The sequence below is a fragment of the Pelophylax lessonae genome, assembly GCF_965119305.1.
Source record: "Pelophylax lessonae genome assembly, chromosome: 2".
In the NCBI taxonomy this organism is placed as follows: domain Eukaryota; kingdom Metazoa; phylum Chordata; class Amphibia; order Anura; family Ranidae; genus Pelophylax; species Pelophylax lessonae.
The window spans coordinates 215,336,700-215,351,033 of record NC_138769.1 but is presented as its reverse complement, the minus strand read 5'-3'; the positions used below and the strand labels follow the sequence as shown (position 1 = coordinate 215,351,033).

General features: G+C 42.6%; 1 protein-coding gene across 1 annotated transcript in view; it reads right to left on the bottom strand.

The window, feature by feature from the left end:
- The window catches only part of CCDC80 (coiled-coil domain containing 80), a 219,726-nt gene that overhangs the window by 91,976 nt on the left and 113,416 nt on the right, over positions 1-14,334 (bottom strand). Inside the window, exon 4 of the mRNA XM_082245975.1 lies at positions 5,958-6,094. Within this exon, the coding sequence (XP_082102101.1) occupies positions 5,958-6,094 (137 nt within the window). The remainder of the gene's footprint in view (positions 1-5,957; positions 6,095-14,334) is intronic.

Here is a 14,334-nt window from a genome sequence, read left to right as displayed (position 1 = left end):
GAACTTGATTGGCCTGTACAGAGTCCTGACCTGAACCCAATAGAACACTTTTGGGATAAATTAGAGCGGAGACTCGTCCAACATCAATGCCTGACCTCACAAATGCGCTTCTGGAAAAATGGTCAAACATTCTCATAGACACACACCTAAACTTTGTGGACAGCCTTCCCAAAAGAGTTGAAAGCTGCAAAGGGTGGGCCATCTCAATATTGAACCCTATAGACTAAGACTGGGATGCCATTAAAGTTTATGTGCGTGTAAAGGCAGGCGTCCCAATACTTTTGACAATATAGTGTGTGTAATTAGATCAAAATAGCAATCTGTATGTGACTCCTGTTTACTAAACCTAATGCTGGCTGTGAAGTTATTATTCACTGTGATATCTGAATCTCTGACTCTGTTTTTAATATATGTAGGGTGTAATTTCTAATCTTTTTCTGAAAATGCTAATTGTCTGGCTGTCTAGCTTCAATACTGAACCAGGACATGCATGCAGATCAGAAAACTCAGAGTGAAGTCAGAACATCTGTTTTCCCTGCTTATTTGGGGTAGGTAACGTAGAAAGTCCAAAAGCTACTGGATCGGCTTGACAGCCAGGCAACTTCCATTTTTTTAAAAATAGAGATCAACAATGGAAAGATCCCTAACTTTCTAGGCAATTTAAGTGTTCCCAGCTTGCTAGGTTTGTAATACACTTTACCGGGAATAATTTTTTGCCTGGAAAAAAAAAAACAGATATGTGCTCATTTTCTAATACTTTTTTTTTTTTTTTAGCTGCACTTCCGGCAGATATTCAAGTCATTGTAAACCTAGGATTTTTAATCTTTTTTTTTTTTAAATAACAAACATGGAATACTTACTTGCTCTATGCAATGGTTTTCCATAGAGTAGCCCCTGTTTCTCCTCTTCTTGGGTCCCCCACTGGCGCTCCCTGTTCCTCCCTCCTGCTCAATACCCCCAAAGCAAACCACTTGCTTTTGGGGGCACTCGTGTGTGCTCACTCCCGAGCCCTGCTCTGTAAGTGCATTGACACACAGAGCATGGCTCAGACCGTCCCCTCTCTCTTCTCACTGGCTGTGATTAACAACAGCAGAAGCCATTAGCTCACACATTTATCTCTCAGCCAATAGGGACAGAGAGGGCTGAGAAAGCTGCTGCTCTTGTGCACATCGCTTGATCGAGATTGGGCTCAGTTAAGTATAAAGGGGGAGGGGGTGCTGAGAGGAAAGCAGACCACAGAAGGTTTTTTACTTTAATGAGTAAGAAAAACCCTTCTTTTTTTTACAACACCTTTAAAGGCATAATTTATTACAGACCATTATTCATGAATACATCATTGAAAGTGTAAGTACCTGCATTTGACTTGATGTCAGCCTCATTTATTCTTCTATTCAGCAGAATGCAAGCTAGGAAAGGAAGAAGCAGCACAAGGTGCCAGTTCAATTCAAGCACTGATTAAGAACATGCGGATAGTAGGAGAAAACAGAGTTACTGAGAGATGAGCTCATCAGTTTTTCTGATTCTCCTTCCCTGTCCAGTCATAGGAATGGGTGGGGGCAAAATTGGTTTTATTTCTGATCTGGATAAAAAGGTGGTAGGATAGAACCTGTTTTTTATTGCTGTCTGTGTCCCTGTTAGGTAGATTCACCCTCTCTAATGGCTGGATCACCAATGTCACTGAAAATGAAAGTGAGGTTAAATCCAAAATTTTGAGTTGCCACCAGAACAGGAATAGAGGGGATATCTTCCGATGTTAAAGTGATTGTATAAGATCGTATTTTTTCACAATGGAAAAATATTCTCCCACTTCCTGCTGTGTCTACACAACTGAAAGTAAAGGGAAATTCCCCAATGAAACACACATGGCAAAAAAAAAAAAAAAAAAAAAAAATGAAAATGAGTCTGGTTTTGGATTTAAATGTACTTCTTGTATGATATGACCATCTCAATGTATAATGGAAATGTCTTCCATTTTTATTCTGTATGAGCATGTTTTTTATTATGAGTTTGATTCATATAGTGTATTTCTAACAAAAAATTAAAGAGGAAGTAAACCCTCTGCAAAAAAATGAGAAAAAAAAAAATACCTGTAAGACAAAGGCATAATGAGCTACTATGCATTGCATACTAGCTCATTATGGAGTACTTACCTTAAAACGAAGCCCCCACAGTGCCACCCGCTCAGCGACAGGACGGCCAACATGTTTGGCCGCCCTGCTTCCTGGTTCCCGTCCTCCGGCCATCTGACTGGCCGGAGGCGCGAATACATCACACTATATATCACTTTGTGATTCATGTTTTGTTAGCGCAGTTTTTTACTTTATTTCCTCTACGAGGTCCGGAACCCTTTGTGGCTGTCCGCTTGTAGTTTTCAATGATCTACCGTGGCGATGTGAGCGTTGTGATAGTTCATTCGTTCTTCCTGTCAGCATGTATTGGCTACCTCATACAAGGTAGGAGTAAGCTAATACACTCACAGGTCTGCAGGGGTCCTGTATGGCATCAGCGATCTGGTGACCACTGGCGCAATGCTTTACAGGCTCCTGCAACAAAAAATAATCAATGTACATTTTTTTACCTGCAAAAAAATGTGCATTTATTTATTTTATTTTTTTTACAATGTGAACTTATCCTTTAACCATGGTAGGGAAAATATTACAGCAGGAGGTTATCTATCTTTGCTGCACTCGACAGGGCTGTTAGTGAAGAACAGCCATTCTCAAATAGTTATGTGGAACCCTAGGTTTCCTCCAGAGGTTATTAGGGATTTAATAAGCTGTGGCTCGTTGACCTCCCGTTTGATAGTGTCTACATAAATCTGGGGTCAATGCCACTTGCATTTTACCAATGATCTATTAATCTGTCTTTAGGGCTGTATTCTAACTACCACTGTAAGGGTTGCAGTCTTCCCACTGACCACCAATGTAAGGGGCATTTTTCTCAATGACACCAATGAATTGGTTTTGTTCTCCAAGACGTGAGCATTTTTTTCAAGAGTTCCTCTAGGGCAGGGATTTGCAGACTGTCGCCCTCCAGATGTTGCAGAACTACAAGTCCCATAAGGCATAGCAAGACCCTGACAGCCACAAACATGACACCCAGAGGCAGAGGTATGATGGGAGTTATAGTTTTGCAACAGCTGGAGGGCCACAGTTTGCATATCCCTGCTCTACAGTAAAAAGGTTGAAAAGGGCTGGTTTAGAATGTTTTCAGACACTGAAAGCTGGAGGCTATGATAGGAATTACAGGAGTAGGAGAACTCATAAAGGACCCCAACAGTATAGTGACAAGCAGGGGAGGACTGGGCCAGGGGGCAGGGGGACAATTTCCCCCTGGGCCACTCTGATGCCCCATTAAAAGGCTGCACTGCTTCTGCCACAGACATGCCTAAAGGATTCCTGGTGAAGAGAAGTAAAAAGTCTCTGCCACTGACCTACTGAGTGCGGGTTGAAGACAAGGACAGAGCGCAGGCCTCCCCCCCAGCATGGATGGTGTAAACTGTCCCTGAGCAGAGGCCAGTTCCATGCCCCACTGGAGACTCTTCTGCCCCAGCCAGCCCCAACCAAGCTGTCCCAGCTGGCCAGGTTGGGAACCCGGATTCAGGTGGTAAGTGGAGAGTATCTGGAGCAGGGCTTCAGCTTGGAATGGGGGTCAGGAGGAGGACTTGAAGACAGAGAGTGGGAGGGGGGCCGAGTCGCTGCACCATGGGCCTCTGGTTTGTACTTGCCCCCTGGGCTGCAAGTTGCCAGTCTGCTCCTGGTGACAAGCATTCATAATCCAATGAAGAGGAATTAGGTGACACAAGAAGATGTAAGAATGTGGACTTTCAATGGTGATATCAGACTTCAAGCCAGAGTCTATGGACTACATGAATTCCAAAAACTATGATGGGTAATACAGTCTGCAAGTGTGGGTTTATCAGTTTGCCTGGAGTTTCATAATTCGTTTTTTCATAATGAGCCTATTCTGCTTTACCTTTTTTACCTTGATTGCAAGCAGGCACTTCCAAACTACTGCGTGAAGGTTATTACACGACTATTTACATGACTATATTTTTTGCTGTGATATTTATAAAGTAGTTATTTTCTGCTATACAAAGTTATAACATTCTGTTCAATGTGGGTTGGGTGGCTTGACCTTACAAATAACCAGCAAGCTGGTTTTTTAACAAGAATTTCTTCTTACCCACCAATTTAATTTTTTTTTTTATCTTTGCAGTCCAAGGAATGTTAAGCAGTCAAGCTTTTATTACAGGGGTGATATAAATCTATTACACAGTACATGCTGTAGAAGTTAAATGTGGTTCTGTTAATTAGCTGCACTGTAGAATGAATTCATTAATCAATAAACTCATGTACAGCTGAAAACAACTTCATTTTTTCCATGTGCAAATGTATTTATTTTATTGTTGGTATACTAAAAGCCCCCCCCCATGCTGCCGATAGAATTTAATTTAAACATGTGCTTTTTCGCATGCAGAAAAAAGAGCCAAATTGAGTCCAATGCCCCCCTTACCACCTGCATATACTAACCTATCCTTTACTCTCCCATCAATCTGTTCAGTAGTCAGGAGCGAAGAAAGACGGCCCTGGGTGAACTTAGGCTAGGTTCACATCTATCCGGGTGCAGGACTGTGTGTAAATTGCATTTATTTTCACAGCCTCAGTGAATATTCACTGCTGTTTGGAAGATACCTGGGGGTGCGGGTAATTTTTAATGGCACCCCCCATGCATTGGAAACCACGGTACATTTCACTGTGTGCAAAAATGCATAGGACTGTGTGGTTTCCACGGGGCTGCAAATACAGGAAAGGTTGCTGCAGGGAAAGAGTAGCAGCAGGGAAACCGCGGTAGTGGGAACCTAGCCTTAGAATAATTAGATTCATTATATAGTTGAAATTTCTATGGGGCTGAGGACTTTTCCCATCCCCAAACAACAGTACAGGGCCAATCACCAAGGCATCAATGCTGTCACATGGAGGGAGTTGTATGCAAGTACTTACCCAGAAGCACCAGGTATTTCCTTTGATGCTGGCTACTTAATGGGGGTGGTGAGGAAAGAAGTTAAGTATGTGCTGCTAGGTAGGGTGGACTAAAGTAAACCTTTTGCTTCCCCTCCACGAGCAAAGAATAGATTTTCCTTAAGTTGACATATTGGTTTATTCAGGGCTTTTTTTTTCTCCGAAAATGGGTGCAGGAGCTCAACCACGACCCCCCCAAAACCCCTCCCCCCCACACACACACATCGTCCAAGCCTCATAACATAGTGGGTGTGGTTACATTTCACTAACAGTGGGAAGATCTCAAAGGGGCATTAAATAACAGGAGTGCATTACATACAGAGGGTTGTGGGGGGGGGGGGGTTCCCTTACAGAGTGCAGAGTGCTGTGTTAAGCTGAAGCACCGAGTCGGCTCTAGTACCATCCCTCAAACTGTAGGTGGCTTCTCCTCTCTCACTTGCAGGGAGATCATCCAGTGGGGGTGTCAGAATCGGCAATGCACCCCATGCACCTGCAACTCTCTTGTTCCCATCCTGCACTCAGGGGGAGCAGCTCAGGAGATCAGATCTGTGGGAGCGGCTGGGAAGCAAGCTATCACTGGTAAGCACAGAAGCCAAATCTCTGTGTTTACTAGTGATAGTGGTGAGCAGGGAGCAAAGGACGTGAGCCAGAGGTGGTGGAACTGAGTTCCACCAAGTTAGAGCTGAAAATAAGCCCTGGGTTTATTTAATAAATATATATCAATGATGGTGTTTGGTAAGGCTCAGCCACCAATCTAAAACAGTTTCCATTAAAATGTTAAGCTATTGGTTGTGGATTTTCATAATTGCAGATTGCGATGATTTACAGAACACCATTGCTCTTTGCATTGTTATTCAATATTACTAACAAAAACAACACAATCGATAACGCAGGTCATTGTACAACATAAAACTATACATTAAAAAGATTGCCTACCTTAACCCTCATGTCTAAGTCTGTTAGCACCATGAAGAAATCATTATAGGTCATGCCATATTCTTTCCTTAATTCTGTAATCAGTTCATGATCCAGCAAATCATCATCTCCAATTACTTTCATAGGCTTTTCATTGTCTTAAAAAAACAAGAATAAAGATAGCACATTGCAACATGAAATGTAATAAAAAGACAAATATTAGATATTGGATGGTATATACAGTGCACAATATTTTGCAGTTTCCTTACCTAAAATGAAACTGTGCCAAAACTATGAATGAGCAACCTTCAAAATTACAGCAAAACAAGCCCTCACATCTGTAGCTATAGACATTTTTGACAAATTTATCTTCCAAATTTACAACAAAGGCACTGAAATCACATTTTCTTTCCCCTTACTTTCTATGGAAACAGAACCTTGGCAGGTGCTTGTAAGCTGTAAGAAATTGAATCAACTTTGGAATCTTTGTTGTGATGTTTGAGGTGTCTTTGAGGATTTAAGTTACTCTCCAGGCTGCTGTTGTCCCCCTCATAATTAATCATTGGTATGGAAAAAATAAAAACCTAAATCCATGGTCATGCAACGTTTCACTCTCAAGTCTTCTCTGTTCTTCTGAATACAGGAGGTGGGGTCCTTCTTGTATTCATGACCCTGCATGACTTACACTCTTCCTATTGGCTGTCCAGTGGCGGGGTCCTATCAGGATCCACCGTGGAAATCAGCAACATCAGGGCATTAATAAGAGGGGATTGGCTGGTACGGGCACATTGGCATTTCTGGATTATCAATTCAGAGACACCACCAGTGGGGACACGGACTGCAGACTTAGATGAGTAAAACAGTACTTCAAGGAGTATTTATCCAAAATACCAATCCTACTGAATGGGTGAAAGGGTAGACGTAGGGGATAAAGCTTTGCCCGCAGATTGGCTTTCACAGTACAAGCAGCTAGAGAGTTATGTGTTTTAAAGCTCTTTTACTGCTTATTACAAATATGTAAGAACACTCAAGACAGTAGACAAATAATGTAAACATTATGTAATGTATGCAATAAAGTTGTTGGAAGAAGAGACGTGTCTGCAGTACCTCAAACTGGGAGAAGGAGGCACAGCATTGAAAGCCAATCATGTGTGTGACCCATGGTTGGTTAGAGTGCCACTTAGGGGATAGAGTTTGTCCCAGCTCCTGTAGTCACTGTAGGAAAGGAAGACAGGATCCCTTGTACCGCACATCCACGGGGTTTTGTGATAGTAATGAGAGAGACAACCTCAGCCTGGGCTCCCATCAGGCCATGCCCGAGACCGTTTTGCTCTGCCCCCCATGGCTAAGCTCTGGGGGCAGAGCGAAACACTTTTGGGGTGTGGCCTAGTGGGAGCCCAGGCTGTGATTGTTTCTCTCATTACTATCACAAAACCCCGTGGATGTGCAGTACAAGGGATCCTTTCTTCCTTTCCTACAGCCAATCGTGTGTGCTGTGGCGCTCATGCACTGACAAGGAACACATTGACAGGAGGAGGGAACAGAATAAGCAGGGAGATTACCTTGTCAGTCTAAACAGGCTAGGGGCAGGGACCAGACCCGGTTGCATTACTTAAAGTGGTTGTAAACCCTTACATACACCCAGTGAAGTGAACAACCTCAGATAATATAGAGAGATGAAACAAATCCTCCTACATAGGGTTTACTTGTTTATGCGCAGCCCCCTCTTCCTCCTACACCCCTTCAAAAGGGCAGAATTGTGTTGAAATCCATCTCCATCTGTTAGTATCACAGAGGAGGGGACGGAGAGGCTTTAGTTACAGTGTGTGAGAGCTGATTGGAGAAAAGGCACACCCCTTCACAAAGCAGAAGAACTGTGTTGTGAATAGACAAGCTGCGTGCTGAGCTCCCCTTCTGACACAAATTTTATCTCATGTGTCAGAAACGTGTCAGAAGGAACTCATGCAGAGGAATGAAGCACCAGAGAGAAACAACACTTAGAGTTTTGAAGAGAGAAAAGTAAACACTACAGATATATGTGCTTTGCTCATATTTCATGACTAAGGTTTACAACCATTTTAACTTCGCCTAGGCCAGTGTTTCTCAACTCCGGTCCTCAGGGCACACTAACAGGCCAGATTTTAAGTATTACCCAGGGGAGATCCTGGGGAGATGCAGACTAGAATTCTGCAATCACTGAGCAGCAAATGTTATCACCTGTGATGTATTTCAGGTATTTTGCAAACCTGACCTGTTAGTGTGCCCTGAGGACCGGAGTTGAGAAACACTGGCCTAGGCGATCTGAGCCAAAGTTATCCTCTCCTTCTCCCTCCCAGCAGTCTTATGGGACACATCACAGGTCCCAGAAGACTGCCAGACCATTCACAAAGCGCACGGCTGCCCACAGTTAACTACTTGTGACTCAGGCCAATTCTGTTACTTCTCTTCCACATGTAAAAATCTTTGTTTTTCTGCTGGAAAATTATTTAGAACCCCTAAACATTATATATGTTTTTTTTTAGCAGAGACCCTAGGGAAAAAAATGGTGGTTATTGCAGCTTTTTATGTCGGTGGTATTTGCGCAGCAATTTTTCAAACGCGTTTAAAAAAAAAAAAAAAAAAAAAAAACACTTTCATGAATTAAAAAAATCAAAACACTAAAGTTAGCCCCAAATTTTTTGCACACCATGAAAGATGGTGTTACGTTGACTAAATAGATATTCAAAATGTCATGCTTTAAAATTGCGCATACTCGTGGAATGGCACCAAACTTCAGTACTTAAAAATCTCCATAGGCAACGCTTTAAACATTTTTGCAGGTTACCTGTTTAGAGTTACAGAGGAGGTCTTGGGCTAGAACTATTGTTCTTGCTCTAAGGTTTGTGGTAATACCTGACATGTGTGGTTTGAATGTGGTTTACATATGCAGGGGCGACGTACATATGCCTTCGCTTCTGCGTGCAAGCATGTGTGGAGGGGGAGCACTTTACTTTTTTTTTTTTCTTTTAATGTTTATTTTAATTTTATTTTTCTATTTTGACACTTTCCCTATACATTTGTATCACTTTTATTCCTATTACATTGAATGTAAACATCCCTTATATTATGAATAGGGCATGACAGGTCATCTTTACAGAGAGATCTGAGGTCTATAGGTCTCCAGATCTCTCCTCTAGGCTGGAAAGCCTAAAATAAAAAAAATAAAAAATAAAAACGATCTTGGCTCCCCAGCTGAGGCAACGCCAGTGTTTACAACTGTCGAGTCCGGACGTAACATCATAACGTCGAGCCCGGCCTCCAAAGGTCATAGAGATGACCGGGGACCATCTGGTCTTCAGTCAGCTGTATGGTAAATGGCCACCGCCGGCCGATTCATTCTTTGGTTCACTGATTGCACGGGCGAGTCTGTAGAAGCACCAGAGGGCAGTGGGGGGTCCTCTCTCGCTGCCTGTAAAAGCAATCAAGCGGCTGAATAACTCTGTGTTGATTCCACTAGCCCATCCCCCTCACAGTTAGAAAACGACCCCCCCCCCAGGCTCACACTTAACTCAATCACCACTGGGTTAACCCTTTCCTGTCAGTGTCATTATTACAGTAACAAAGCATATTTTTAGCACTGATACTGTAGTAATATAACTGGTCCCCCCAAAAGTGTAAAAAATGTCAGGTTGGGGGTCCGATCTGTCCACCACAATGTCGCAGTCCCGCTAAAAATCACTGATTGCCACCATGACTAGTAAAAAAATGAAAAAGGCATAAATCTTTTCCCTAGTTTGTAGACACTATAACTTTTGCACAAACCAATCAAAATACGCTTATTGAGATTTTTTCCCCCAAAAATATGTAGCAGAATACAAATTGACCTAAAAGGATGAAAAAAATAGATTTTTACTTTTTTTTTGGGGAATGTTATATAGCAGAAAGTGAAAAATATTGGTTTGTTTTCAGAATTGTCGCTCTTTTTTTGTTTATAGCGCAAAAAATAAAAATCGCACAGGTGATCAAATACCACCAAAAGAAAGCTCTATTTGTGGGAAAAAGGACATCAATTTTGTTTGGCTACAGTGTCCCACAACACTGAAGAAACGCAGTGCCGAATCGCTAAAAATGGCCTGGTCCAGAAGTGGTTAAAAGTCAGCAACTTCAGTTTTTGTAGTTGCTGACTTTTAATTTTCAGAAATATGACTGGAGTAACTCCTAACTATTTCATCTTTGTGCCTATGCATTAAGATGTAAAAACATACAGCTAGAGTGCTCCCTGAGGGCATGTAAATGATGCTCTAAAATACAGTACATAACCACACAGAGCAACATCTGATCTGTTCAACTTAGAACACTGTAAAACTGTCTGTATGTGAACAGACATATAGCCTTGCTTGAGATCAATCCCTTTTATGTTGTAGATTTTTATAAAGGTAGAAATAATAAACCTTTTATAGTGACTAGTGTTGAGCGAACACGGACTGTATTATTCGTGTTCGTACCGAATAATTGGATTTTTTGTACCCGAACACGGACACGGACACTTTACTGTATGTTCGGGTAAAAATCCGTGTTCGGTCGTTTTATTTCCGGGTTTTGCATGCTTTGGCGCTCTTTTCATGGCGGGCTTTCAACAGCCAATCAACAATCGTTTAACTGGTGTGCCTTAAGCCATCCCAGCCATGCCTGCAAATGTCTCAGTAGCTGTGATTGGCCGTCTGAAGCATGTGACCAAGTCTTTATAAGTTCGAGGCAGCCGCAGCGGCGTCATTATGCTGCTTAGATTCAGGGACAGAGCACACATCAACGTGCTGGCTGCTGATTAGGGAAAGATAGGCAGGAAAAAACCATTTGTGTCCGGATAGAATTGAGGGACAGGTCGGAGTGTTTAGGCAGGGCGAGTTGTAGGCATTTTAGGGATAGAGTCTGCTGAATTATATAGGGTCACTGTCTTCTACAAACTACAATCGATATTGCTGTGTGGGGGGTGGGGTCTGCACTCAATCCTGATCTACGATCTCTTCTCAATCCTGTTAGGGACAGAGTCTGCTGAATTTTAGGGAAACTGTGTTCTACAAACTACAATCGATATTGCTGTGTGGTGTGGGATTGGAGATAGGCAGGTGTCAGTGATCCACATCCATTTTTCTGTGTGTGAGCTGCAGTGAACACAATCTTTTTGGGCTGCAGTGAACACAATCTTTTTGGGCTGCAGTGAACACAATCTTTTTGGGCTGCAGTGAACACAATCTTTTTGGGCTGCAGTGAATACAATCTTTTTGGGGTGCAGTGAACAAAATCTTTTTGGGGTGCAGTGAACACAATCCTTTTTGGTGTGCAGTGAACACAATCTTTGTGGGGTGCAGTGAACAAAATCCTTTGTGGGGTGCAGTGAACACAATCTTTTTGGGGTGCAGTGAACAAAATCCTTTTTGGGGTGCAGTGAACAACATCCTTTTTGGGGTGCAGTGAACAATCTTTTTGGGGTGCAGTGAACAAAATCCTTTGTGGGGTGCAGTGAACACAATCTTTTTGGGGTGCAGTGAACACAATCTTTTTGGGGTGGAGTGAACAACATCCTTTTTGGGGTGCAGTGAACAAAATCCTTTTTGGGGTGCAGTGAACAAAATCATTTTTGGGGTGCAGTGAACACAATCTTTTTGGGGTGCAGTGAACACAATCTTTGTGGGGTGCAGTGAACACAATCTTTTTGGGGTGGAGTGAACAACATCCTTTTTGGGGTGCAGTGAACAACATCCTTTTTGGGGTGCAGTGAACACAATCTTTTTGGGGTGCAGTGAACACAATCTTTGTGGGGTACAGTGAACAGAATCTTTGTGGGGTGCAGTGAACACAATCTTTGGGGGGTACAGTGAACACAATCTTTGTGAGGTGCAGTGAACACAATCTTTGTGGGGTGCAGTGAACACAATCATTGTGGGGTGCAGTGAACTCAATCTTTGTGGGGTACAGTGAACACAATCTCATACTGAAGGTTTGAGGGTGCTGCCTGTTCCATACTCCCCCTACTCCTCATCTAGCCTTTTAGGGGTACAAACAATAGTAATTGGGGCCTAGTGTGGTTGTGTACGTGTGATATACATACACTTTTTTGGGATCATATTTTCTATTCCGCTATTTAATCAAAAACCTTTGGGGATCAGTTAAATTGGGGGATAGTCTGTGTTGGTACGTGTGAGAGAGATCCACCTTTCCAAGTTGTTGGGGTTCATCTCATACTTCTGAAGGTTTGAGGGTGCTGCCTGTTCCATACTCCCCCTACTCCTAGCCTTTTAGGGGTACAAACAATAGTAATTGGGGCCTAGTGTGGTTGTGTACGTGTGATATACATACACTTTTTTGGGATCATATTTTCTATTCCGCTATTTAATCAAAAACCTTTGGGGATCAGTTAAATTGGGGGATAGTCTGTGTTGGTACGTGTGAGAGAGATCCACCTTTCCAAGTTGTTGGGGTTCATCTCATACTTCTGAAGGTTTGAGGGTGCTGCCTGTTCCATACTCCCCCTACTCCTAGCCTTTTAGGGGTACAAACAATAGTAATTGGGGCCTAGTGTGGTTGTGTACGTGTGATATACATACACTTTTTTGGGATCATATTTTCTATTCTGCTATTTAATCAAAAACCTCTGGGGATCAGTTAAATTGGGGGATAGTCTGTGTTGGTACGTGTGAGAGAGATCCACCTTTCCAAGTTGTTGGGGTTCATCTCATACTTCTGAAGGTTTGAGGGTGCTGCCTGTTCCATACTCCCCCTACTCCTAGCCTTTTAGGGGTACAAACAATAGTAATTGGGGCCTAGTGTGGTTGTGTACGTGTGATATACATACACTTTTTTGGGATCATATTTTCTATTCCGCTATTTAATCAAAAACCTTTGGGGATCAGTTAAATTGGGGGATAGTCTGTGTTGGTACGTGTGAGAGAGATCCACCTTTCCAAGTTGTTGGGGTTCATCTCATACTTCTGAAGGTTTGAGGGTGCTGCCTGTTCCATACTCCCCCTACTCCTAGCCTTTTAGGGGTACAAACAATAGTAATTGGGGCCTAGTGTGGTTGTGTACGTGTGATATACATACACTTTTTTGGGATCATATTTTCTATTCCGCTATTTAATCAAAAACCTTTGGGGATCAGTTAAATTGGGGGATAGTCTGTGTTGGTACGTGTGAGAGAGATCCACCTTTCCAAGTTGTTGGGGTTCATCTCATACTTCTGAAGGTTTGAGGGTGCTGCCTGTTCCATACTCCCCCTACTCCTAGCCTTTTAGGGGTACAAACAATAGTAATTGGGGCCTAGTGTGGTTGTGTACGTGTGATATACATACACTTTTTTGGGATCATATTTTCTATTCCGCTATTTAATCAAAAACCTCTGGGGATCAGTTAAATTGGGGGATAGTCTGTGTTGGTACGTGTGAGAGAGATCCACCTTTCCAAGTTGTTGGGGTTCATCTCATACTTCTGAAGGTTTGAGGGTGCTGCCTGTTCCATACTCCCCCTACTCCTAGCCTTTTAGGGGTACAAACAATAGTAATTGGGGCCTAGTGTGGTTGTGTACGTGTGATATACATACACTTTTTTGGGATCATATTTTCTATTCCGCTATTTAATCAAAAACCTTTGGGGATCAGTTAAATTGGGGGATAGTCTGTGTTGGTACGTGTGAGAGAGATCCACCTTTCCAAGTTGTTGGGGTTCATCTCATACTTCTGAAGGTTTGAGGGTGCTGCCTGTTCCATACTCCCCCTACTCCTAGCCTTTTAGGGGTACAAACAATAGTAATTGGGGCCTAGTGTGGTTGTGTACGTGTGATATACATACACTTTTTTGGGATCATATTTTCTATTCCGCTATTTAATCAAAAACCTTTGGGGATCAGTTAAATTGGGGGATAGTCTGTGTTGGTACGTGTGAGAGAGATCCACCTTTCCAAGTTGTTGAGGTTCATCTCATACTTCTGAAGGTTTGAGGGTGCTGCCTGTTCCATACTCCCCCTACTCCTAGCCTTTTAGGGGTACAAACAATAGTAATTGGGGCCTAGTGTGGTTGTGTACGTGTGATATACATACACTTTTTTGGGATCATATTTTCTATTCCGCTATTTAATCAAAAACCTTTGGGGATCAGTTAAATTGGGGGATAGTCTGTGTTGGTACGTGTGAGAGAGATCCACCTTTCCAAGTTGTTGGGGTTCATCTCATACTTCTGAAGGTTTGAGGGTGCTGCCTGTTCCATACTCCCCCTACTCCTAGCCTTTTAGGGGTACAAACAATAGTAATTGGGGCCTAGTGTGGTTGTGTACGTGCGAGATACATACACTTTTTTTGATCATATTTCCTATTCCGCTATTCAATAAAAACCTTTGAGGATCAATTGAATTGCGGGATAGTCTGTG